This window comes from Pristiophorus japonicus, chromosome 17, assembly GCF_044704955.1.
Source record: "Pristiophorus japonicus isolate sPriJap1 chromosome 17, sPriJap1.hap1, whole genome shotgun sequence".
NCBI lineage: Eukaryota > Metazoa > Chordata > Chondrichthyes > Pristiophoridae > Pristiophorus > Pristiophorus japonicus.
The window spans coordinates 26,402,858-26,429,858 of record NC_091993.1 but is presented as its reverse complement, the minus strand read 5'-3'; the positions used below and the strand labels follow the sequence as shown (position 1 = coordinate 26,429,858).

At 47.5% G+C, this 27,001-nt stretch overlaps 1 protein-coding gene and 1 pseudogene across 1 annotated transcript in view; one reads left to right on the top strand and one right to left on the bottom strand.

Annotated features, from left to right (window-relative positions):
- The first annotated feature begins 315 nt into the window (after nt 1-315).
- nox5 (NADPH oxidase, EF-hand calcium binding domain 5) overlaps nt 316-27,001 on the top strand; it is a 49,081-nt gene continuing 22,395 nt past the window's right edge. Inside the window, exons 1-7 of the mRNA XM_070858501.1 lie at nt 316-435; nt 2,501-2,651; nt 9,330-9,540; nt 17,915-18,152; nt 20,003-20,156; nt 22,197-22,372; nt 24,676-24,858. Coding sequence (XP_070714602.1) covers nt 316-435; nt 2,501-2,651; nt 9,330-9,540; nt 17,915-18,152; nt 20,003-20,156; nt 22,197-22,372; nt 24,676-24,858 — 1,233 coding nt within the window. The remainder of the gene's footprint in view (nt 436-2,500; nt 2,652-9,329; nt 9,541-17,914; nt 18,153-20,002; nt 20,157-22,196; nt 22,373-24,675; nt 24,859-27,001) is intronic.
- On the bottom strand, nt 19,729-19,931 carry LOC139228332 (U2 spliceosomal RNA; annotated as a pseudogene).

Sequence of the window (27,001 nt, the reverse complement as noted above, 5' to 3'; positions counted from 1 at the left end):
TGGGTCATTGAATATATTTAAGGTGGAGATAGACAGATTTTTGAAGGATAAGGGGGTCAAGGGTTATGGGGAGCAGGCAGGGAAGTGGAGTTGAGGCCAAGATCAGATCAGTCATGATCTTATTGAAATGGCGGAGCAGGCTCGAGGGGCCCGATGGTCTACTTCTGCTCCTATTTCTTATGTTCTTCTGTTTCTAGAGAAACGACTGAGGACTTTGGTGGAAAGAGGTGGTGGTGGGACTAATCTTCCTAATGAGTTTTCCTCTTCCCAAATATTGTTCCGTTTTTTTAACCGTCCCTTGTCTGTTGCAGCACAATGAGTGTAGACGATGACGCCAAGTGGTTGGAATGGGTAACCAAACAGTTTGAAAGTATTGCTGGTGAGGATAAGGAGATCGATTTGGAAGAATTCAAGACAGCGCTCAAAGTAAAAGAGGCAAGTTTACATTCTCAACACAAAGAGAATATTTTCCGACTATTGCCATTTCAAAACTCAGTCTTTCCTGATTTTTATAGTTGCAGTAAAAATAAGAGAGGGTGATATTTCCCTTGTGCAGAAAAATTGTAAATATGTTTTATAAAGGACACGTTTGCAATTTTTAATGTAAATTACAAGCCAAGAAAATCTTCCTCGCTATATGTATGTTCATTGCTCGATAATATTTACAGCAATAGTTGCAGCTGTTTTTCTCTCAAACTGTGTTTTATGTTAATTGTTAAGTGTACATTGAGTATTCAAAAAGAATTGCTTATTTTGTTAAACTGGGATCAGAACTTGAATGTATGATGAGCGTTGCCAAATGCAAACATCAGCCAACAGCGGGAAAACTCCTCACAAATTTTAATTTGGAAGTGCATTTCCAGCGGACAGTATAAAGAAAGAATCACAGAATCATAGAAGGAGGCCATTCGGCCCATCATACCTGTGCTGGTTCTTTGAAAGAGCTATCCAATTGGTCCCACTCACCCCTGCTCTTTCCCCATAGCCCTGCAATTTTTCCTTTTTAACTCGGGAGAGTTATCCCCGGTGTCCTGGTCAATATTTATCCCTCAATCAACATAACAAAAACAGATTATCTGGTCATTATCACATTGCTGTTTGTGGGAGCTTGCTGTGCGCAAATTGGCTGCCGCGATTCCCACATTACAACAGTGACTACACTCCAACAGTTCTTCATTGGCTGTAAAGTGCTTTGAGATGTCCGGTGGTCGTGAAAGGCGCTATATAAATGCAAGTCTTTCTTTTTCTTTTATATATCCAATTCCCTTTTGAAAATTATGATTGAATCTGCTTCCACCGCACTTTCAGGCAGCGCGTTCCAGATCTACATAATCATTGGATAGTGAACAGGGGCACGGAAGCCTGGCTCATTTGAGTTTCCATAGACCAGGGCACAGTTCGGCCAATTTGTGCAGAGTATCTATTGGCACTAAGTATATATCTAATTCCCTTTTGAAAATGACTATTAAATCTTCTTCCACCGCCCGTTCACACAGCGCATTCCAGACCACTAAAACTCTCTGCGTCATTTTTTATTTCCTCATCTCCCCTCTGGCTCTTTTGTCAATTATCTTAAATCTGTGTCCTTTGGTTACTGACTCACCTGATAAGTGGAAATTTTTTTTCCCTATCTAACAAAACCCGTCGTGATTTTGCAACCTCTATTGCATCTTCGCTGAACCTTCTCACCTTCTCTGCTCTAAGGAGACCAACCCCACTCTAGTCTCTGCACCTAAATGAATAAAGAAATGACCTTGAGTTAACGTGGTAATTCAGAACATCCTCAGGACATCCCAAAGCACTTTACAACCAGTGGATTACTTTTGAAGTGCAGTAGGCAGACCTGTGAGGGAATTTGCACAGAGGGGGTTCCCACAAATAAAAAAAAATGAATAACTAGTGAATTTGTTTTTGAGAACCGCTGGTTGGAAGGGAAATGTTGGCCAGGACACTGGGAGAAGTCCCTCCTCATCTTCAAATATGGGATATTTTGCATCCACCAGGCAGATGGGGCATTTTGTTAACACGTCATTCAAAAGACCATGTCATCCTCCACTTAAGTGGCAGCCAGAACTTATGGAGTGAAGCCCATTGTGGGGGTTGAACCCACAACTGTTTGATTCAGAGGCGAGAGTGCTACCAACTGAGCCTGGCTAATATTTAAGGAGGTATTATCATTTAAAAATATAAGGAGTTACAAATATAGTTGCCAGCCTTGGCTCACTTGGTAGCACTTTCAAATCCCACTCCGGTGACTTGAGCCCATAATCCAGGCTGACACGCCCAGTGCAGTACCGAGGGAGTGCTGCACTGTCAGAGGCACCGTCCTTTTGGATGAGACATTAAACTGAGGCCTCGTCTACCCTCTCAAGGGAAAGAGCATGGGGAGTGGGACAACTTGGCCGGCTCTTTCAAAGAGGCACGATGCTATATGATCCTAGGAATATTTAGTATGTTACATCACCGGAACTATCATGCTTCCTTTGTCTCTTTGCCTCAGTCTTTCTTTGCAGAGAGGTTTTTCGCTCTGTTTGACTCTGATGGGAGCGGCAGCATAAGCCTGGATGAATTAATGAAGGCACTGAATCTCCTCACTCACGGAAGTGAAACCGACAAACTGCGATTCCTTTTCCAAGTCTATGACGTAGACGGTAATATCGGTACCTGGGTACATTCATTGATCGGCATGCCTTTGATAGTAAAAGCAAATTAGATTCCTGTCGCAAAGTAATGAGAATCCTAGGGCCCGAATTTGGTGAAGGCCCCCGCCCGCCCAAAGGACCGCCGATGGCCGCAGAGGTACCCGACGGTTCTTTGGGCGGGATATTCATCGTGAAGGTCCTTCAAAAGGGCGGCGGGCGGCAAATGAGGGACTTACGCCGCCAATCTGGGCGGCAGCCAGCAGGAGCACTCATTCTCGGCGGCAAAGATGCTTACTGCCCAAGTGTCGCCGAGGATGGAGACAGGCCCACGGAGGGGCGAAGACCTGCAAAGAAAAACCATCAGGAAAAACAAAAAACTCATCGAAAGACCTTCGGGGGACCTCATTGAGGTAAGTCGCTGTGGGAAAGAAAACCTTTTTTCCAGGATCTTCATACTTACCGTTGGGGACAGACAGCCTTCTTGCAGTGGTTCTTCCCCCATTCTGGCTCCGACTCCCGCCGACTCCCGCCCATACGAATCTGGCATCTCAGCGGGCGGGAGCTCAGTTGTGTCACTTGGCCGTCCGCTGACGTCAGCGGGCGCTTCCCGGCGGCTCTCCCCTCCCGCTCGCTCCAGGCCACCCCGAAAGTGGCACTCGGCGGATCTTCCAGAGCAATGTCGGCGGCTCTGGGCGGTGAGTTCATCAATTTTGGCCCCTAGAATCATATGGCAAGCAATAACTGCTTATCTTGTTTTTTCCTTTACTAATAGATTTAAATGAGGAGCCAAGATCAATAGTACATGATATCACTAAGGTTGAAAAAGAAAGACTGGCTTGCATTGATACAGGTACAACGCCTCAAATCCGGCAACCTTGTGACCGAGACCGTGCCGATTTTTGGATTTTTTTCGAATTTCGGACAAGAAAATCAAGAGCGTACGCATGCGACCGAGCCAGACAGAGTACTAATGGTGGCGTGGGTCAGGTCAGCTCGGGTCGAGGGTCATTCGGCAAGGCTCGGACTGATTGCACGCCATTTAAAACATAGCGGCAAAGCCGATAGCTAGTCCGGCCCGCCGGTCTTTGGACAATAATTACAGATTTTATTTTACCGAATAGCAAATGGGATTTTCTCAAGAATGTCCGATTTTCGGACAATTCCGATTCTCAGACAGCTGGATTCGAGACGTTGAACCTGTATAGCACCTTACACAACCTCAGGATGTCCCAAAGCGCTTTACAGCCAATGAAGTACTTTATGATGTGCAGTCACTGTTGTAAAGTGGGAAGAGAAAAGATGAGGGATACAGGAAATCGTGATTAAGTGAAGTCTGTTTTATTTTAGAATGAAGGAGTAAAGGAAGATTGAGAGATGAAGAGCAATGTTCCCGTTAATTTTTGGGGGGTATGTGGCCCCTTTAACAGGCAGCGAGGCCCATTCAAATTTCCGCACATGTGCGGTTTATTCACTCCAAAGCCGGTGAGCGGACAGCGCGGGACCTCCAGAGCTCTGTGCGGCCACATAACTTAAAGAGAACATTGGTGAAGAGCTCCACTGTTTCGAGGTCCTGAGAGGGAATGAGTTGGAGTAGGAGGCGGTGCAATTCATCTCGATTTCAACACAGGGAGAATGCAGGGAGGAGGAAGGGTAGATGACTTAATTGAACTTCAGGAACAACAAGGGAGGAAAGGGAAATATTCATCATAACAGCAATAAAAGAGAGAAAGACAACAACAACAACTTGCATTTATATAGCACCTTTAACACAGTGAAACATCCCAAGGCACTTCACAGGAGTATTATGCGATACAACTTTGACACCGAGCAGCATAAATAGAAATTAGCGCAGGTGGTCAAAAGCTTGGTCAAAGTAAGAGGTTTTAAGGAGCATTTTGTAGGAGGAAAGAGAGGTAGAGAGGCGGAGAGGTTTAGGGAGGGAGTTCCAGAGCATGGGGCCCAGGCAACTGAAGGCACAGCCACCAATGGTTGAGCGATTATAATCAGGGATGCTCAGTAGGGCAGAATTAGAGGAGCGCAGACATCTTGGGGGGTTGTGGGGCTGGAGGTGATTACAGAGATAGGGGGACAGGCACACACATAAAAGTTGTGACATATTAAGAGAAGTTGGACACTCAAGGAACTGAAAGAAGGATTAATTATCAGATGACCATCCTGCTGAGGAGCATGAGAGGGAGGTCCTGTCCAGATACAGGAGCAGCTTAAAATATCAGTGGATTGAAAGTATATAGCGACTTAAGTGTCATTGAGGGGGAAAAGAAGTTTGTTAAGGGGAAACAAAGTGTCACCCTCTCTTTCCTCCTTCAAGATGTTCCTTAAAACCTACCTCTTCGACCAAGCTTTGGGCCATCTAACCTAACATCTCCTTCTGTGGCTCGGTGTCAAATTTTGTTTCATAATACTCCTGTGAAGCACCATGGGACATTTTACTATGTTAAAGGCGCTATATAAATGAAAAATTATTGTTGTTTGAGAACCAAACTTCTTGGAGGCAGCTTTAGTAAAGCAGGAAAGGCGAATATTCCACTTGAGATTCAATCTCCTCCAGTCCCACAACACCCCCCCGAGATATCTGCGCTCCTCTAATTCTGCCCTCTTGAGCATCCCTGATTATAATCGCTCAACCATTGGTGGCCGTGCCGTCTGTTGGCTGGGCCCTAAGCTCTAGAACTCCCTGCCTAAACCTCTCCGCCTCTCTCCCTCTCTTTCCTCCTTCAAGATTCTCCTTAAAACCTACCTCTTTGACCAAGCTTTTGGTCACCTGCGCTAATTTTTCCCTATGCGGCTCAGTGTCAAATTTTTTATCTCATAATACTCCTGTGAAGCGCCTTGGGACGTTTCACTACATTAAAGGCGCTATATAAATACAAGTTGTTGTTGTTGAGATAGGAGCAGACAGTGAGGCAGAGAATTACAATCGTTGACAAAGGAGCAAGGGTGAAGCTATCAAAAGGAAGATGTGGTAAATGTTAATTGGACATGTGAGAGACATGTGTTTTTGAAAGAAACAAGATTTTTCGGTCACCCATCAAAGAATAGGGAGAAGACCAAGATGTAGTGATTGCATCCACTAATGCACTTTCCCTTGTCCCTAATTCCTTGCTATGCTGAAATTAAAACTCATTGCGCCATCTCTCCTGTTCCAACTCATCCTTTCCCAGAGTCGAAAAACTGGAATATCTTGCAGTTAAATGCAACTTCGGCCGGGCAAAGCAGGCAGTGGCGGAAATCAATGTTAAGGAAAATCAGGCGGGGTGTATAATGGGCAGCTGATTAGCGCCCCCCCATCGAGGGTGAATTTTATCCCCGTTATCTCCTTCAGACATTCCTTCAACTGACAATCTTTCAAAACCCATTCTTGGCGTCGTCACTAAACATCTCCTCCTGATTTACTGCATCTTGTCTCCTGCTGTTTGTAACCTTGGTGATATCCTGCACCTTAAACATTCGTCGAGGTTGTCAACAAAGGAAAGACTCACTCTTGCAGTTTATAATGCCATCTGAAAGGAGAATTATGGGATTACTGCCTTGTATCTCCGATCGTACATCTTCATTCTGTGTATGGTTTATTTCAAGCTCTGAGAGAGATTATTCCCTGTAATATGTGTAAACTATCCGATCATCCCGGTAACTGACTGTCATACGCATTGCTCTGTATAAAGTCCTTTGTACCCCTCAGGTATTTTATTGCCTTGTGATCACTCCCAGTGACCATTATTCTCTATACAACAAACCGACGTCTTGCTTTCATGGTTAATCAATTTGAATACTAATTTGAGTAGCAAGCTTTTACTTACTGACTTGTTTTTGGTAGTATGCTTTACATAGAATTACATAGAAATTACAAGATGGAAACAGACTATTCGGCCCACCCATGCTGGTGCTTATCCTCTACATGAACTGTAGTCCTAATCCCATGTGCCTTCCCTGTTCCCATATCCCTTTATATCCCTTTTCCTTCAACCACCTATCTCACCTATTATGAGAATTATCATCAGTGCACTTTTATCGACACTTCTTCTTAGGCAGTCGCTCGGAGTCGAGGATGATTTGCTTCCACACTGATGTGAGATCTCAGGTGACGGATGAATTCAATGTGGGCTCTACAGACTCTGTTACAGGTGGGCCAGACGGTGGTTGGAGGGACGGGTGGGTGGGGTGCTTGGGTTGCCGTGCTCTCCTTCCGCTGTTTGTACTTGTCTTCCACATGCTCCCGGTGAAGAGACTCGAGGTGTTCAACGCCTTCCCGGATGCTTCTCCTCCACTTTGAGTGGTCTTGGGCCAGGGATTCCCAGGTGTCGGTGGGGATGTTGCACTTTGGAGGCCTTTAGGGTGTCCTTGAAGTGTTTCCTCTGCCCACCTGGGACTCGCTTGCCCTCTCAGAGCTCTGAGTAGAGCGCTTGTTTTGGGAGTCTTGTGTTGGGCATGCAGACGATGTGGCCCGTCCATTTTAGCTGATCGAGCGTGGTCAGTGCTTCAGTGCTGGGGATATTGGCCTGAGCGAGAACACTGACGTTGGTGCGCCTGTCCTGCCAATGGATTTGCAGGATCTTGCGGAGACAGCGTTGGTGATACTTCCCACTGCTTTGAGGTGCCTGCTGTACACCAACATCTTGGCTGCCCGTGCTTGCAAACGTTGCACCACTACACCTACGCCGCGAATATCCCGAGAATACAACCGCTACACCAACGAAGACATGCTGATCCAGGCCAACTTATACAATCTACCACCAATCCGTCTCAAATCTAGAAGGCCATTTTGGACCATCGCCAAAGCCCTTCAGCGATCTCCCCACAGCCTGAAGGACCGATGGCGAAATGCTTGGAAATCTGCGACAAACGGAATGGATTCCTTATCGAGGACTCCACAGTACAAAGCATCAAACCTTCAACGCAAACAGTGGACAACCATCAACTGCCTTAGGACCGGTCACAGTCGATGCTGCCACTTTCTCCATAGGTGGAAGGTTAAAGCCTCCCCACCATGCGACTGTGGAGCTCCTAATCAGACCCTGGAGCACATCATTGAGCACTGCCCCCAGAGGGAACTCACAGGCAACCTACAAGATATCCACGCTGTTACACCGGAAGCTTTGGCCTGGATATCGGACTTAGATATTGATATGTGATTTACTTTGCTAATACCGTACGGAAAAAGATCTATTCTTAAATATTGACATGATTTCTGCTTCAATCCGAAACTCCAGTCTCACAATTCTTTGTGTAAAAATATTTCTTCTGCTCTCTGTCCTAAATCTTTTACAACAACAACTTGCATTTATATAGCGCCTTTAAAGGTACTAAGACATCCCAAGGCGCTTCACAGCAGCATTATCAAACACAAAGTGTGCCACTTAGTCTTCCCTTTCAGTTACTCTTCATAGCTACGGTGCATTCTGAGGCAGTCCTGCAGCAAGTGTTCCAGCTTCTGTGCTCTCAGAGTCACTGACCAGCTCCTTGGCAAGTGGCTCCCCAAACAACGAACAACAACTTGCATTTATACAGCGCCTTTAACGTAAAACATCCGCCAAGACGCTTCAACAAGATAATCCAACAAAATTTGACACCAAGCCACATATGGAGAAATTTGGGCAGGCGATCTAAAGCTTGATCAAAGAGGTAGGTTATAGGAGTGTCTTAAAGCAGGAGAGAGAAGTAAAGAGGCGAAGAGGTTTGGGGAAGTAATTCCAGAGCTTATGGCCCTAGGCAGCCGCCAATGGTGAAGCAAAGGAAATCAGTGATGCACAAAAGGCCAGAGTTGGGGCAGCGCAGAGATCCCGGAGGATTTGTGGGGTTGGAGGAGGTTACAGGATAGGGAGGGGCGAGGCCATGGAGGGATTTGAACACACGGATGACATTTAATCTTGTATCTGTGTCCCCTTGTTCTAGATCCCTCAACAACTGGAAACTGTCTGGGCTGGATTTTCGGTCTTTTGCCGCCCCTATTAGCGCCCCTGTGGGGCGGCAATGGCGGCAGTAAGCATTTCTGGGCAGGCGGTCAGCCTCCAGCACCCTGCCGGGACAATGGTGGCCAGGTTTGCGGGGGCGCAGAGTATTACCGCCCGGGAGAGGCGAGCCAGTGTGCAACACGCTTGGTTGCGACACGTGCTCGGATTCTGGCTGTTGCCCGATCAATAGTGCTCCACAGAGCGCCCCCTACTGGGACTTCCTGTGAAAGCGGGCGGCCCGAGCTGTAGCGGCCACATTGAGATAATGCCGACCTCAGGCGAGTGTGAGTGGTTATTTTTGCGATTTATGTTGTGGCACGAGTTATTTATTGGGAATGTTTTTGGTGGGTTTTTTTTTTCCAGGGTTTCCCCCCCCACCCTCCCCCAGGCCTCTCTTACAGCGTTCCGAGGCCAGCTATTTAGCTCGAGATTTCCGCATGCTCAGCCGGCCTAGCGCCCTGAGGGAGGTGTGCAACGCCTCCCTTAGCGCTCCGCCCCACACTCAGGGCCCAGCTGACCAATTTTGCTGACTGAGGCACAAACTGTTCCCGGGTGCTAACTTTACCGCCCCACCGCCATTACCGCCCCGAAATGAGCAGAATCGAAAATCCAGCCCATAATGATTCTCTAACTTTAAATGTCTCTCTCAAGTCACCCTGTAATGTTCTAATGAAAACAGCCCCCGGCTTATTATTGCTGTAACTGTATCGAATCACAGGCAGTGGCTCCATCGACCCTGATGAGTTACGCACCGTGCTCAAATCCTGCTTGCGGGAAAGTGCCATTTCGTTGCCGGAGGAGAAGCTGGACGACCTCACACTGGCGCTCTTCGAATCCGCTGATAAAGACAACAGCGGCGCCATTACCTTTGAGGAGCTCAAGGAAGAGCTGGAGAACTTTCCGGAAGTAATGGAGAACCTGACAATAAGGTAACGCTAGAAGAATGAATTTGGCTTCTGTAATGTATTTGCTTCATGGGTTCTTGGCTGAAAAATTCACAGCAACACTTTGCTATTAAGAACTAGTTGGTTTATTAGCAAAAGGTTTAACAATCACACTACACGTTACACCTGCGTGAGAACACCAGCGGCAGGTCGGGGCCAAAAAAGGAGCGGAGGTGCGGCGCCTGGGAGCAGCGTGGAGACCACTTCAGGGAGCAGTACGAGCTGGTACAGGAGGGCGACGGCAGCGAAGAGTGATGTCATCAAGGTCCAGGTCGGTGATTGGAGCGTGGGCAGATACAGCAGGAGCAGCGAGAGACTGTAGAAGGATGTGATCGGGGTCCAGGTGAGTTCGGGGCCAGGGGCCCAGGGGCAGCACGGGCCAGCCCACACTGCGATATGTGTGCGCACTGGGTCCGTGCAGCAGAGCAGGTCTCCAGTCGTCTTGGTTAACCCTTGCCACTGGACCAAGACCTAGCTCTGTCAAGCCCGTGTGGTGGCTGGTGTGCAACGGCCACCACACGTTAAAAAAAATCCATGCACAGGCATCTTCCACCCTTCAGGATGTAGTTCAGGATCTGGAATATTAGGTCCTTCATTGAAACACCTGTGAACTCATCCTTTTTTGGCGTGGAAGCAAGTCATCCTCATTTCGAGGGACTGCCTATGATGATGATGATATGACACGTTACCAGTTCATCCACCAGGCTCACAACCACCTGCCTCATCGTGGATCCCCCGAATCCAACTGGCTGGGGTTTTATTGAGTCTTGTGAACATCACGTAACTAGCTAGGCCACTCACAATGCAACAGCTCTACAAAACGAGTGAGCATACTCACAGGTGCATACATTACATCTCCCTTTAAAGCACAACACACACTCCGTCCATTTGTACCTGAAAATTGCAGTCGAAGTCCTACGACCGTCTCTGCCTTGTATATCTAAGCGGCCATCCGCCTGTTTCAGGGAAGCACGTTGCTCGAACATTTACAGGCTTGCCTGAAAGCTTCAGGCGGGTCTTGGGCATTAATGGATCAGCACCCGAGTCTCAATTGTTAGCCACCTGTCTTTCAGGCAAGAAATGGCATGGTGGCAGATGAAGATCTACCCCAGTGGCTCTTGCTGAGGGGCATTCTGCAGTAGAGGCTGTGACAGCTCTCCGCTACCTTACATAGGGGCAATTCTTCGCCTGCTTCATGGAGGGTAACATAATGCGGGCCAATCGTATTTGCACCCATCATCACCCCAACCAGAGTCGACCGGAGCAGAGTCGGCTATACGGCCCCTTGAGCCTGCTCTGCCATTCAATAAGATCATGGCTGATCTTCTACCTCAACTCCATTTTCCCGCCCGATCCCTATATCCCTCGATTCCCCTAGACTTCAAAAATCAATCTATCTCAGCTTTGAATACTCAACGACTGAGCATCTGCAGGTCTTTGAGGCAGAGAATTCCAAAGATTCACAACTCTCTGAGTGAAGAAATTCTTCCTCATCTCATAGAAACATAGAAAGTAGGTGCAGAAGTAGGCCATTCGGCCCTTCGAGCCTGCAATATGATCATGGCTGATCATGCAACTTCAGTACCCCATTCCTGCTTTCTCTCCATACCTCTTGATCCCTTTAGCCGTAAGGGCCACATCTAACTCCTTTTTGAATATATCTAACGAACTGGCCTCAACAACTTTCTATGGTAGAGAACACCACAGGTTCACAATTCTCTGAGTGAAGAAGTTTCTCCTCATCTCGGTCCTGAATGGCTTACCCCTTACCCTTAAACTGTGACCCCTGGTTCTGGACTTCCCCAACATCGGGAACATTCTTCCTACATCTAACCTGTCCAATCCCGTCAGAATTTTATATGTTTCTATGAGATCCCCTCTCATTCTTCTAAATTCCAGTGAATACAAGTCTAGTCGATCCAATCTTTCATATATCAGTCCTGCCATCCCGGGAATCAGTCTGGTGAACCTTCGCTGAACTCCCTCAATAGCAAGAATGTCCTTCCTCAGATTAGGAGACCAGAACCAGGGGACATAGTCTAAGGATAAGAGGTAAGCCATTTAGGACTGGGATGAGGAGAAACATTTTCACTCAGAGAGTTGTTAACCTGTGGAATTCCCTACCGCAGAGAGTTGTTAATGCCAGTTCATTGGATATATTCAAGAGGGAGTTAGATATGGCCCTTACGGCTAAAGGGATCAAGGGGTATGGAGAGAAAGCAGGAAAGAGATACTGAGGTGAATGATCAGCCATGATCTTACTGAATGGTGGTGCAGGCTCGAAGGGCCGAATGGCCTACTCCTGCACCTATTTTCTGTGTTTCTATATTTCTATGTAAAACTGCACACAATACTGAAGGTGTGGTCTCACCAAGGCCCTGTAGAACTGCAGTAAGACCTCCCTGCTCCTATACTCAAATCCCCTCACTATGAAGGCCAGGATGCCATTTGCCTTCTTTACTGTGTGCTGTACCTGCATGCCTACCTTCAATGACTGATGTACCATGACACCCAGGTTTAGTTGCACCTCCCCTTTTACTAATCTGTCACCATTCAGATAATAATCTGCCTTCCTGTTTTTGCAACCAAAGTGGATAACCTCACACTTATCCACATTATACTGCATCTGCCATGCATTTGCCTATTCACCTAACCTGTCAAAGTCCCCCTGCAGCCTCCTAGCATCCTCCTCTCAGCTCGCACTGCCACCCAGCTTAGTGTCATCTGCAAACTTGGAGATATTACATTCAATTCCTTTGTTTAAATCATTACTGTATATTGTAAATAGCTGGGGTCCCAGCACTGAACCCTGCGGTACTCCACTAGTCACTGCCTGCCATTCTGAAAAGGATGCGTTTATTCCCATCCTTTGCTTCCTGTCTGCCAACCAGTTCTCTATCCACGTCAATACATTACCCCCAATACCATGTGCCTTAATTTTGCACACTAATCTCTTGTGTGGGACCTTGTCAAAAGCCTTTTGAAAGTCCAAATACACCACATCCATTGGTTCTCCCTTATCCACTCTACTAGTTACATCCTCAGAAAACTCTAGAAGATTTGTCAAGCATGATTTCCCTTTCATAAATCCATGCTGACTTGGACCGATCCTGTCACTACTTTCCAAATGCGCTGTTATTACATCTTTAATAATTGATTCCAACATTTTCCTCACTACCAATGTCAGGCTAACCGGTCTAACTTGTTTTCTCTCCCAACTTTTTTTAAAAGTGGGGTTACATTAGCTACCCTCCAATCCATAGGAACTGAACCAGAGTCTATAGAAAGTTGGAAAATGACCACCAATGCATCCACTATTTCTAGAGCCACTTCCTTAAGTACTCTGGGATGCAGACTATCAGGCCCATGGCATTTATCGGCCTTCAGTCCCTTCAGTTTCCCTGACACCATTTCCTGACTAATAAGGATTTCCCTCAATTCCCCCTTCTTGCTAGACCCTTGGTCCCCGAGTATTTTCAGGAAGTTATTCGTGTCTTCCTTAGTGAAGACAGAACCAAAGTATTTGCTCAATTGGTCTGCCATTTCCTTGTTCCCCATTATGAATTCCTCTGATTCCGACTGCAAGAGACCTATATTTATCTTCACTAATCGTTTTCTCTTCACATATCTATAGAAGCTTTTGCAGTCAGTCTTAAATGGCCGACCCCATATCCTGAGACTGTGCCCCCTAGTTCTAGACACTCCAGCCAGGGAAACACTGGCTACTGGTCCCTCTCCTCACCCCAATGACATTGAGGCCCATTGTAGTGCCAACGCAGAGAACTCTTGTCTCTGCACGCACCAAAGATTGAATCCGGGACCTCCCGTATGGCTCTGGACTCATGCAGTGGACTCCTTCAATCTTCCACACATCTTTACTTTGACCAGAATTGCCCAGTAGCTTCCATCAAGGCTCCCTGCCAAGAGGGAGGGAAGTTTACAGTTTGTACAGAAACTCCATGCAATTCTTTGACATCAACAAGAAATCTTCTAATTGCTTTTAGGAACAGAGCTGCTTAATTAAGCGTAGGCGATAGGCTTTATTATAAGCAAGTGTGCGATGTCTTTGACAGTTCATTATATTTACATGTCCGCGACAGAATGAGCCTGAACACCTCCTGCTGGTTAATGTGGCGCTGTGTAGAGTTGGACTATCAAATTGATACATGTCCCTTAGTCCAAAGCTGATATTGCGAAGTTGTAAAAGCAGCTATTTAAAGACTGATATTTAAATCAGATAGTCTGTGTCTGACACTTCTTTAATAAAACATGTTTTTATTCATTCATGGGATGTGGGTGTCGCTGGCAAGGCCAGCATTTATTGCCCATCCCTAATTGCCCTTGAGAAGGTGGTGGCGAGCTGCCGCCTTGAACCGCTGCAGTCTGTGTGGTGAAGGTGCTCCCACACAGTGCTGTTAGGGAGGGAGTTCCAGGATTTTGACCCAGCGACGATGAAGGAACGGCGATATTTTTCCAAGTCAGGATGGTGTGTAATTTGGAGGGGAACGTGGAGGTGGTGGTGTTCCCGTGCGCCTGCTGCCCTTGTCCTTCTAGGTGGTAGAGGTCGCGGGTTTGGGAGGTGCTGCCGAAGAAGCCTTGGCGAGTTGCTGCAGTGCATCTTGTAGATGGTACACACTGCAGCCACGGTGCGCCGGTGGTGGAGGGAGTGAATGTTGAAGGTGGTGGATGGGTTGCCGATCAAGCGGGCTGCTTTGTCCTTTTTTAAAACATTCATTGGATGTGGGCGTCACTGGCAAGGCCGGCATTTATTGCCCTTGAGAAGATGGTGGTGAGCCGCCTTCTTGAACCATTGCAGTTCTTGAGCTGAAGGTGACTTTGTGTACAAATGGGGTGGATGGCTTACCAGGCCATTTCAGAGGGCAGTTAAGAACCAACCACATTGTTGTGGGTCTGGAATCACATGTAGGCCAGACCAGGTTTCCTTCCCTAAAGCACATTAGTGATTTTTACAACAATCCGGTAGTTTCACGGTCACCATTACTGATACTGGCTTTTATATTTGATTTATTTCATTAACTGAATTTAAATTCCCCAGCTGCCATGGTGGTATTTGAGCTCATGTCTCCGGATTATTATTCCAGGCCTCTACATTACAGTAACATAACCACTATACTACCGGTCCCGTAGTTCTTAAACCCCTCCACCTCGCTACTTCTCCAACCTCCTCGCACTCTGAAAGCTCACCATGAAGGAAATCGCAGAACTCAGCTTATGTCTCCCCGCCTCGTGTAGTGTGCTGGTATGTCAAGGGACTCTCAACTTTAATACTTTTCCTTTGACGCATTTATATTTAATTAACTGAATTTAAATTCACTAGCTGCCGTGGTGGGGTTTGAGCTCAAGTCTCCGAATTATTAGCCCAGGCCCCTGGTCCAGTGACATAACTTCCGTGCTACCGTTCCCTGGATGGTGTTATATTGATGCTTTAAAGAGACGACATGTAGACTTTCATTTGGTGCTCTTGCACCGGAGGAGTGCGACCAGCTGGTTGCACGGATCTCCCACATTTGATCTGTGGCATAACCAAGCTAGGGATAGACGGCTCCCTGAAAATATGTCTCTATGATTCTGCTGCCATTGCAAGGAAACTGATGTTAACACAGAGAACAAGTTCCCGTGTTGACTCTCTGGGGTGGATTCTAACTTTCAATGCTGGTCGTGGATCGGCCAGACGTTACACACCCCGCCCAGTTTTCCTTGCCATGGACTTTGGGCAAGGTATATAACAGGTGCTCGATCTGCTACCGCCAGTTCTATTGCTCAGTGGTAAAAGTTAAAGCCTTGTCCTGGCATTCCTGATTAACAGCAGGGTCCGGTGCAACGCCAGGGGAGACCCCGCTCCGAAGGTAAGATTGGGAGTGTGCGCCATCCTGAAACAGGAAACCTGTGTAATGTTGCCCAATAAACACAACCGCCCATATACCCCTCTGTGAAGTGTCTTTGAGTACTGCATGATCCTGCCGGTCCATCACTCGCCATGATTTGTGGAGGTACGTTCAGCGTTCCCTCTTAGCTGTTCGGCCATGCAGTATCGTACAATTTGCGTGTCCGCGCCGGTCGAAAAAGAACTACCCAGCCTAATCCCACCTTCCAGCTCTAGGTCCGTAGCCCTGTAGGTCACGGCTCTTCAAGTGCACATCCAAGTACTTTTTAAATGTGGTGAGGGTTTCTGCCTCTACCACCCTTTCAGGTAGTGAGTTCCAGACCTCACCACCCTCTGGGTGAAATTTATTTTCTTCATCTCCCCTCTAATCCTTCTACCAACTACTTTAAGTCTATGTCCTCGCCCCCCCGCCCCCCCATGGTTGTTAACCCCTCTGCTAAGGGAAGCAGGTCCTTCCTGTCCAGTAATGGGGAAAGATCCCACGCAGGCTGCTCACCGGCTCCTCTGTTGCTCAAACTGCGCGTGCGCGGAAATTTAAACGGCCCGTGGACTTAAAGAAACAGGCCACCCGGAACAAAGCACAGCTTACAGGGGCAATTGGGTACATTACCTGACTGGTGCTGTGTTAAAACGTTCACAGAGGGATTAATCCAAGTGCATTAAGGCTTTGTTGCAGGAGCTGTGGCAATCGGCAAATATACCCTGTCATCTCTAATGACTTGAAGTAAAGCACTTTAAACGTTAACAGGCCATAGTTAAACCATTCGCATTAAATTTCTTTCTCCACTGGTTTAATGGAGGCCGATAAACTAGCCGGCAAAAAGTTTTCATACAAGTGTATTCACCAAGGCTTGAGATAACATGTAGCAGAATATTATATGTGACAAGCATGAATAAATATGAGGCATTTCTCACGAGATAAGAAATTGCTATTATCTGGCTCTAATGCTGTGGAATGTGCTTTCCTTGGACCAGGAAATCATACTTTTGTGATTGTAGTGAAAACACAATCGCAATGCGTGGTAGAGGTTAACTTCACTGGTTTGTTTCATGCAAACAAGTCAACATTCACCTCACTGCTTATTGTCTCAAATGTACACGTATTGGTGCAGAGGGAGGGATTTCTAGCAATGAGGGTGGGGGGACTGAATCTGTGGATCATTTTACATAGAATCACGTAGCATTTACAGCACAGAAACAGGCCATTCGGCCCAACGGCCCGTGACGGTGTTTATGCTCCACACCAGCCTCCTCCCACCCCTCTTCATCTAACCCGAAAAGAAAGACTTGCATTTATATAGCACCTTTCATGACCACCAGATATCTCAAAGCGCTTTATAGCCACTGAAGTACTTTTGGAGTGTAGTCACTGTTGTAACGTGGGAAACGAGGCAGCTAATTTGCGCACAGCTTGATAGAGCTAGGTCTTGGTCCAGTGGCAAGGGTTGACCAAGACGACTGGAGACCAGCTCTGCTGCACGGACCTAGTGCACACACATATCGCAGTGTCAGCTGGCCCGTGCTGCCCCTGGGCCCTCGCCTCTACTGGGCCCCGAACTCATGCCTCTCCTGGGCCCCAATCACATGTATTTTGCCTGAATGGAAACAGACTGAAGATTTGTCTCAGTGTAACCTATGAAATGTGTGCGTTTTTGAGTGAGCCCTGCAATTGTGTAGAATGGGGATGTGTAAAGATCATCATCATAGGCAGTCCCTCGGAATCGAGGAAGACTTGCTTCCACTCGTAGCATGAGTCCTTAGGTGGCTGAACAGTCCAATACGAGAACCACAGTTCCCGTCACAGGTGGGACAGATAGTCGTTGAAGGGAAGGGTGGGTGGGATAGGTTTGTTGCATGCTCTTTCCGCTGCCTGCGCTTGATTTCTGCATGCTCTCGGCGATGAGACTCAAGGTGCTCAGCGCCCTCCCGGATGCACTTCCTCCACTTAGGGCGATCTTTGGCCAGGGACTCCCAGGTGTCAGTGGGGATGTTGCACTTTATCAGGGAGGCTTTGAGGGTGTCCTTGTAACATTTCCTCTGCCCACCTTTGGCTTGTTTGCAGTGAAGGAGTTCCAAGTGGAGCGCCTGCTTTGGGAGTCTCGTGTCTGGCATGCGAACAATGTGGCCTGCCCAGCGGAGCTGATCAAGTGTGGTCAGTGATTCAATGCTGGGGATGTTGGCCTGGTCGAGGACGCTAACGTTGGTGTGTCTGTCCTCCCAGGGGATATGCAGGATCTTGCGAATGTATAAAGAGAATGTCTGCTAGATAATGCCTCATGTAGTGCATTCCCAATCTCAGAGTAGAAAAGTAGAACAGGAAAGTCCACTGTACATCACACGATCAGCTCAAATGCAGTGGCTTCAATATCAGCCTTGGGGAAGTCTACAGTTAGCACATCCTGCTGCACTGAAGGAGGACACAACTAACTTGGTAAAGTCTCTGTCTTCTTACAGCGCTGCCAACTGGTTAAAGCCACCGACCACAGAGAAGTACACGAGGCAGACCCCACGGTACCTGACACCAGCCTATTGGCACAATAACAGCCGCAAGCTGCTCTTCATGTGTTTCTACGTTCTGGTCAACATCTTACTCTTCATATTTGCTGCCTTGAAATACACCAGCATTGGCGGATGGATAATGTTGGCAAAGGGCTGTGGACAGTGCCTTAACTTCAACTGCACCTTCGTCGCCGTGAGTACCAACATACATTCCTACTGAAAGTAAACCTTCTTGAAGTGACTTTTCATTATGGGGGGGGGGGGTGGGACAAAAACTTGAGAATTCCACGCTAATTTAACCGGTTAATGCACCGTCCAGTGTGGTACCGGGCCACGCAGGGCGGGGAAGGTCCCAGGCTCAATCGTTGGGCTGCGCTGAGTTTGTTTCGGCCAGGACAACAGTAGGTGGACTAGTGCGGGCCACAGTGACCTAGCTATGGAGTAGAAAATCAATCAGGATTTCTGTTCCTGAGTAAAAACAGAAAATGCTGTAAATCTCAGCGGGTCAGGCAGCATCTGTGGAAAAAAAGCAGAGTTAACGTTTTGGGCCGACGACCCTTCGTCAGAACTGGAGAGTGTTCGGAAAGAACGGATTCATAACCAGCACTGAAAGGGGTAAGGGAAGAAAGAACAAAAGGGAAGGTCTGTGATAGGTTGGAAGACAGGAGAGATTAGAGAGACAAAAGGGATGATGGCCCAAATTCTGAGTGCTATTATTTACCGCCACTGGAAAATGCATGTGTGTCAGGTGAGGACGGGTTCTTGCTCACCTGTATTTCAGCTCAAAAATCCAGGCTGACACTCCAGTGCAGTGCTGAGGGAGTGCTGCACTGTCGGAGGTGCCGTCTTTCAGATGAGATGTTAAACTGAGGCCCCGTCTGCTCTCTCAGGTGGATGTAAAAGGTCCCATGGCACTATTTTGAAGAAGAACAGGGGAGTTATCCCCAGTGTGCTGGCCAATATTTATCCCTCCATCAACATCACTAAAACATCTGGTCATTATCACATTGCTGTTGGTGGGAGCTTATTGTGAGCAAATTGGCTTTGCGGAACCAACCAGGGAGCAAGCTATCTTAGATCTGGTCCTGTGTAATGAGACAGGATTAATAAAACCTTTTTTTTTACCTTAATGTTGCAGTATCCATGATTCTCACTCAGTTTCGCAGAGACCTTAACGAAACGAGTAATCATTACTGAGTTGGTGGTAACATGCAGCTGTCTATGTCAATTATTGTACATTCATCTTGGCTCCTTACAATCATAGAATCATAGAAATTTACAGCACAGAAAGAGGCCATTCAGCCCATCGTGTCCGTGCCGGCCGACAAAGAGCTATCCAGCCTAATCACACTTTTCAGCTCTTGGTCCATAGCCCTGTAGGTTACGGCACTTTAAGTGCACATCCAAGTACTTTTTAAATGTGGTGAGGGTTTCTGCCTCTACCACCCTTTCAGGCAGTGAGTTCCAGACCCCCCACATGAAAACATTTCCCCACAAATCCCCTCTAACTCTCCCACCAATTACTTGAAATCTATGCCCTCTGGTTGTTGACCCCTGTGCTAAGGTCCTTCCTATCCACTCTATCTAGGCCCCTCATAATTTTATACACCTCAGTTAAATCTCCCTTCAGCCTCCTCTGCTTCTGTTATTATTATTTTTTTTTATTCGTTGCCAATCTTTCCAATTCTTTGTCAAATCACAAACGCCAGAGGTCACCTTGCACACATCAAGGATCACTCTGCGCCAATGCTCTTAGCCAAAAGGCCTAGAGCCACTGCACCATTCCTGGAAGTACTGCAATACCATGTTCGTGCCATGGAGGTGGATGGGTCAAACCACCCCACCCACCTCCTATTTCCAAAAAGCATAGGAGAATCACCTTCCTGATCCAGGGAGAACCACATTGGGGTCATGGTTACTCCCCTGTCAGGTCAGTTACGCATGATCTTAGCCAAAAGGCCGAGATAGCGCTTCTGTTATTATTTGTGTCACAGGAACTTAAGATTCTGCTAACTAAACCTTAAGTACTTTTCCATCTTAAAGGTGCTCATGCTGCGCCGAAGCCTCACCTGGCTAAGAATGACCTGGGTGGTACGTGTTCTGCCCCTGGACCAACACGTACTCCTGCATCAGCTGGTGGGTTTTGCCATATTTGGAATAAGTGTTGTTCATGCTTCTGCACATTTCATAAACTTTGGTAAGTGTTCAGCAACAGTGACAGACAATATCGTTTACATATTAAATCACCTTTTTTGGCGGAGCAGGCTCGAGGGGCCGTATGGCCTACTCCTGCTCCGAATTCTTATGTTCCTAATTCTTTTGTTCTATGAAAAATAAGAAGTTTTTTGCAATCAGTGAACTTAAAGCTCAGGATCTCTTTTTGAAGAAACAGTTAAATTAACTGCATGATGTCGATTGTGCAAACATGATGGTTTTATACTGTATCGCCAATCGAACCTCTGTAATACTTTATTTATACGTTTTGATTTGTTTTTGTGCTTGCCAGTAATGTATTTGCTTCATGGGTTCGTTCCTTAGGAATTTATAGCAACACATTGCTATTAAAAACTAGTTGGTTTATTAGCAAAGGTTTAACAATCACACTACACATTACCAGTTCATCCACCAGGCTCACAACCACCTGCCTCATCATGGATCCCCGAACCCAACTGGCTGGGGTTTTATTGAGTCTTGTCAACATCATGTGACTGGCTAAGCCACTCCCAACTCAACAGCTCTACAACTATTTTAAAAGTAACATTAATACAAGTGCTCCCTTATTAAAGGGGCACTAAAACCGACAAATTAAACAAATTCAACTTTTTGAACTACGGTCAAATAAAAATTTGGTTGCCAGGGGTGATGATGCACTCCAGACCCTCTGGTGCCCACCTCTCGCGAAACGACCCCCTCGACCGCCCGCTGCCTGGACCGGTTAATGGCCACCTTGGCCAGGCCCAGGGGTAGTCCCAGAAGGAGGCCTTCTGACCTGCCCGCTCCCCTCCACATCATCATCATAGGCAGTCCCTCGAAACGAGGATGACTTGCTTCCGCGGCAAAAAAGGATGAGTTCACAGGTGTTTCAATGAAGGATCTAATTTTCCAGGTCCTGAACCACATAGTGGAAGATGCCTGTGCGTGGATTTTTTTAATGTGTGCACCAGCCACCACACAGGCTTGACAGAACTAGGTCTTGGTCCAGTGGCAAGGATTAATCAATACGACTGGAGACCAGCTCTTCTGCACGGACCTAATGCGCACACATATCACAGTGTGAGCTGGCCCGTGCTGCCCCTGGGCCCTCGGCTCCTCTTGCCCCGAACTCGCACCTCCCCTGGGCCCCGATCACGTCGCTCTACAATCTCTCGCCGCTCCTTTGCCCCGACCTCGCCGCTCCTGCTGTACCTGCCCACGCTCCAATCACTGACCTGGACCGTGATGACGTCACTCCTCGCTGCCGTCGCCCTCCTGCACCAGCTCGCGCTGTACCTTGCCGTGGTACGCCGCCACGCTGCCCATGGCCGCCGCTCGCCGCTCCTTTTATGGCCCCGACCTGCCGCTGATGGTCTCTCACAGGTCAGGACCAGCACGCTAAGCCACCCACAACTCAACAGCTCTACCAACCTATGAGCACACTCACAGGTGCATACATTACACTTGGCAAAGAGACCGTTGCAACTGCAAAAGGGAAATGGACTTTTCTCCTATATTTTCTATCCATTACCTCCATCTACTACAGGTGCAGAATCGAGAATCCAGAGTTCCGGAATCCGGAATGTTCCCGAATCCAGACTCCGGACCGATCGGTGACAGGGTCGTCCGGAATCCGTAATATGTTCTGGAATCTGAACCAGACGACCCCGCTGACCTCGGGGGGCCCCGCTGCTGCCCGACCTCAGGGCCTTCTCGCCGGCCCGCCCAACAACATCCTTTAACTTCTGCCCCCCCTGGAGGTGCTAACGGGTGGCACAAAAAGGGGCAATTTTGACCCCTATATCTTTGTCAGTTTTCTTACTCAAAGTTCATCTCAAAATGTTACCTCGAATTTACAGCGCAGAAACAGGCCATTCAGCCCAACTGATCTATCCTAGTGTTTATCCTCCCCCACCCTCTCCATCTACCAACATATCCTTCTATTCTTTTCTCCTTCTAGCTTCCTCTTAAATGCATCGATGCTGTTCGCCCCAACTACTCCACGTGGCAGCAAGTTTACTGAGACCTATTTCATTTTTTTCAGTGAATTTGAGCCACAGTGTTGGGACCTATCAGCTGTGGGAGTACCTCTTTACAACAAGGCCTGGGATTGGTTGGATTTATGGAACAGCATCCATCACCGGGGTGATTTTGCAGCTTCTAATCATTTTGATGTTAATCTGTTCGAGTACCTTTATCCGCAGGAGTGGGCACTTTGAGGTATAAGAAACTGCAGTTCAGTATTCTTTAGAAGTTAATTTAATAATCGAGTGTGATGCTTTGATCATCGATACAGGACCACTGAAGCAAGCCATGTCAAGGCTGGAAGTACATTGTGGGTTGATTTACTATCCACGACTCCCCATTACATTAAGGCCATTACTGTTCAGATGTAGTTTCTTTAAAAAAAAATAGTTCCCACTATTGAGCAGTGGGCAGTGCTGGCAAGGCCGGCATTTACTGCCCATTCCTCGTTGCTCTGAGAAGGTGATGGTGGGCCTTCCTCCAGAACAGCTGCAGTCCGTGTGGTGAAGGTGCTCCCACAATGCTTCAGGTCGGGAGTTTTAGGTCTTTGACCTAGTGTCAATGAAGTTTGCGAAGCCAGTTAAGAGTCAACCACATTGGTTTGGGAGTGGAGTCACATGTAGGCCAGAAAGGTTGGGTTTTTAAGAACATAAGAATTAGGAGGAGGAGTAGGCCATTCGGCCTCTCATGCCTGCTCTGACATTCAATGAGATCTCGGCTGATCTTCGACCTCAACTCCACTTTTCCGCCTGATTCCCATATCCCTTGATTCCCCTGGACTCGAAAAATCTATCTATCTCAGCCTCTAATATACTCAACGACTCAGCATCCACAGCCATCTGGGGTAGAGAATTCCAAAGATTCACCACCCTCCCCTTATTCTGAGACGATGACTCCTGGTTCTAGACTCCCCAGCCAGGGGAAACATCCTCCCTGCATCTACCCTGTCAAGACCTTTAAGAATTGTGTATGTCTCATTCTTCTAAACTCTAGAGAATATCGGCCTTGTCTACTGTAGTTACTGCCTGCCAGTGAATTACAGGACAATAGTAAGGGCGAGCTATTTGTTGCAGCAGGAAAACACCAAGGGCTGGATTTTAGGATTTTCTGCTTTTGGGGCGAAAACGGAGAGAGGATGGCAAAGTTACCGGCCGGGAATAGTTTGCACTTTGGTAAGGAAGTCTCTGCATCTGGGCCCTGTGTCGGGGGCGCAGCGCGAAGGGAGGAGTTGTACAACTTTTCGTGGCGCAAAGATGGGAAACTCACGAAATAAAGTGCCAGGCTCTGTACGCTCCGAGACAGGCTGGGCGGGGGAGGGGCGGGGGGGCAGTGGGGTGGGGGGGCAGTGGAGTGGGGTGGGTGGGGGGGAGGGGGGGCAGTGGGGTGGGGGAGGGAACCTTAAAGAAAAACACAAAAACATTCCCAAAACATTGCCCAGGCCACCACAACACAAATCGCTGAAAACATTAAAAGAACAGACCCTCCTCGCGCTTACCTGCGGAGTACCTTACCTCCCTCTGCGCCGCGGCGGTCATTGCGGGCGGACGGATCGGGCAAAAGTCCGAACTCCTGCCGGTGTCGCAACGAGAGGCGTTGCAGACCCGGCGCGGCTCGTCCTGACCGTGCTGCTCAGCGCCGCCACAAAACCCGACTGGAGGATCGCGACGGGGCGCAGGAGAACCCACCGCCACCTTTCACGCTGCTCCGGGGGCGAAACCTCGAGCGCAAAGGAGCAGGAAATCCAGCCTGGGATTGTAGAGATGGTTGTGGTCTCTGTCGATCAATCTCTGCCTCGTCCTCAGGGCACTAAGTCTTCTCCTTTACTCTGTGCGCTAGACCTTGTCCTGCTGATGCGGATTGGCTCACCTCCTCAGTCGCTGAAGCTGTGTGCTGACGCTAGACACGCTGCACGTTGGCTATGTACTCACTTTTGCTCTCTGGTTGCGAGCATTGCTAGGCAACCACCACCTGCCCCCGGGAATGTTTAAGGAATGCCGCACAAGTAGGACAGCAAATTGCGCTACGTACAATAACTGGGGAAAACTTTACAATGTTGCTCCCGAACAATAACCCAACTGACAACAGCTGATCCAGCACTAAACCAACTACCGGGGTGTATAATACAGAAAGGTTGTGTCAAATGATTACTGTTGTCTGTTGGAGATGCTGACTGTGTTTTGCAGGTTATAAGATACTGCCATTGTAACGGTGTCAGCTTTCTGCCAGATGTTGTGCAACAACGCAGGCTCAAAACTATTTTTATAGAGCGTCTGATACCACTGAACTGCTGACTCTATTAATAACACACACATTTATTGCGATTGATAATTTGTGATCAGTATTCACAAGCCATTACTCATCCTCTTTGTGACCACTTATAGTCATGGAATTGTTAGTAGGTTGCTTGAAGTTGAATTGTGTTTAACTGTTTGAACCTCAAAAGTTACTAACCCCCACTCCCCCTCCACCACCCCCCCCCCCCACACCCCTTCTTCCAGGTGTTTTATTGGACCCACTTGAGCTATATTTGGGTCTGGGCTCTGTTAATCCTTCACTGCTCCAACTTCTGGAAGTGGTTTGTGGCCTCGGGATTCTTGTTCCTGATGGAAAAAATAGTGGGAATCACGGTATCGCGAATTGGTGGCACTCAGATTGTGGAGGTCAGCTTGCTGCCTTCGAAGGTGAGTGAAGCTCCAGTGTCTGTTCACACTTAGAACCATAGAATCATTGCACGGTTACAGCACAGAAGGAGGCCATTTGGCCTGTCGAGCCCGTGCTGGCTCTCTGCAAGAGCACCTCAGCTAGTCCCACACCCCCCGCCCTTTCCCCGTAGTCTCGCTAATTTATTTCCTTCAGGTACTTATCCAATTCCCTTTTGAAAGCCACGATTGAGTCTGCCTCCACCACCCTCTCAGGCCGTGCATTCCAGATCCTAACCACTCGCTGCATAAAGAAGTTTTTCCTCATGTCGCCTTTGGTTCTTCTGCCAATCACCTTCAATCTGTGTCCTCTGGTCTCAACCCTTCTGCCAATAGGAACAGTTTCTCTCGATCTACCCTGTCCAGACCCCTCTTGATTCTGAACACCTCCATCAAATCTCCTCTCAACCTTCTCTACTCCAAGGAGAACAACCCCAGTTTCTCCAGTCTATCCACGTAACTGAAGTCCCTCATCCCTGGAACCATTCTAGTAAATCTTTTCTGCACCCTCTCTAAGGCCTTCACATCCTTCCTAATGTGTGGTGCCCAGAATTGGATACAATACTCCAGTTGGGGCCAAACCCGTGATTTATACAGGTTCATCATCATTTCCACACTTTTGTATTCCATATCTCTATTTATGAAGCCTAGGAACCCGTGAGCCTTTTTAGCTGCTTTCTCAACCTGCCCTGCCATCTTCAACAATTTATGCGCACATAGCCCCAGGTCTCTCTGTTCGTGCATCCCCTTTAGGATTGTACCATTTAGTTTATATGTCCTCTCCTCATTCTTTCTTCCAAAATGCATCACTTCACACTTTTCTGAATTAAATTTCATCTGCCTTGTGCCCGCCCATTCCACCAGCCTGTCTATGTCTTCCTGAAGACTATCACTATCCTCCTCACTGTTCATTATACTTACAAGTTTTGTATCATCTGCAAATTTTGAAATGGTGCCCTGTACATCCACGTCCAAGTCATTAATATACATCAAGAAAAGCAGTGGTCCCAGTACCAACCCCTAGGGAACCCCACTGTATACCTTCCTCCAGTCCAATAAACAACTGTTTCCCCACTACTCTCCGTTTCCTGTCACTGAGCCAATTTCGGAACCATGTTGCCACTGTCCCTTTTATTCCATGGGCTTCAATTTTGCTAGCAAGCATATTATATGGCACTTTGTTGAATTTCTCAATGAATGAGTGGATAGACAGATAGATACCCCTTTCTTCAACTAGAGCATAGGATCACTGCTCCTTGATTTATCTTATCCGCTGCTACTCTTTTCAACCTGGTTAGTGCTTTGTAGTATGGGACCTGAAACTTCATCTTGGTTTCTCTCTGAAGAAGATAGATGTATATACCTATCTTCAGAGCAGTGTTGGGAGCAGGCTGCCTGCCTTATTGAAGTTGAATCTGACTTGATGCCATGGGAAGACAGGTGAGGGCCACCTTTAGTGTCAGCTGTGGCTCAGTGGGTAGCACATTCGCCTCTACGTTAGAAGGTTGTGGGTTCAAGTCTCACTCTAGGGACTTGAGCACAAAAGAAAATCTAGGCTGACACTGCAGTGCTGAGGGAGTGCAGCACTGTCGGAGGTGCAGTTTTTTTGATGAGACATTAAACTCTATGCTCTTTCAAGTGGACATAAAAGATCCCATGGCTCTATTTCAAAGAAGAGCAGGGGTAGTTCTCCCCGGTGTCCTGGCCAATATTTATCCCTCAATCAACATAACAAAAACAGATTATCTGGTCATTATAGCATTGCTGTCTGTGGGAGCTTGCTGTGTGCAAATTGTCTACTGCGTTTCCTAAATTATAAAATTATAAACTACACTCCAAACTTACTTCATGGCTGTAACGTGCTTTGAGACATCCAGTGGTCATGAAAGGCGCGATGTAAATGCAAGTCTTTCTTTTCGACAAGAACCTCCTACACCTGCTTGGCTTTGAGTGCAAAATCAGAAGCATCTTGGGATATTTTTCCACCTTAAAACATATAGCACAAATGAAGATGATTGTGGTTGTTGGAGGCCAATCAGTTCAGCCCCAGAGCATTTCTGCAGGAATGCCTGAGGGCAGTGTCCTAGACTCAACCATCTACCCCCAGATCTGCCCCAGCAATAAT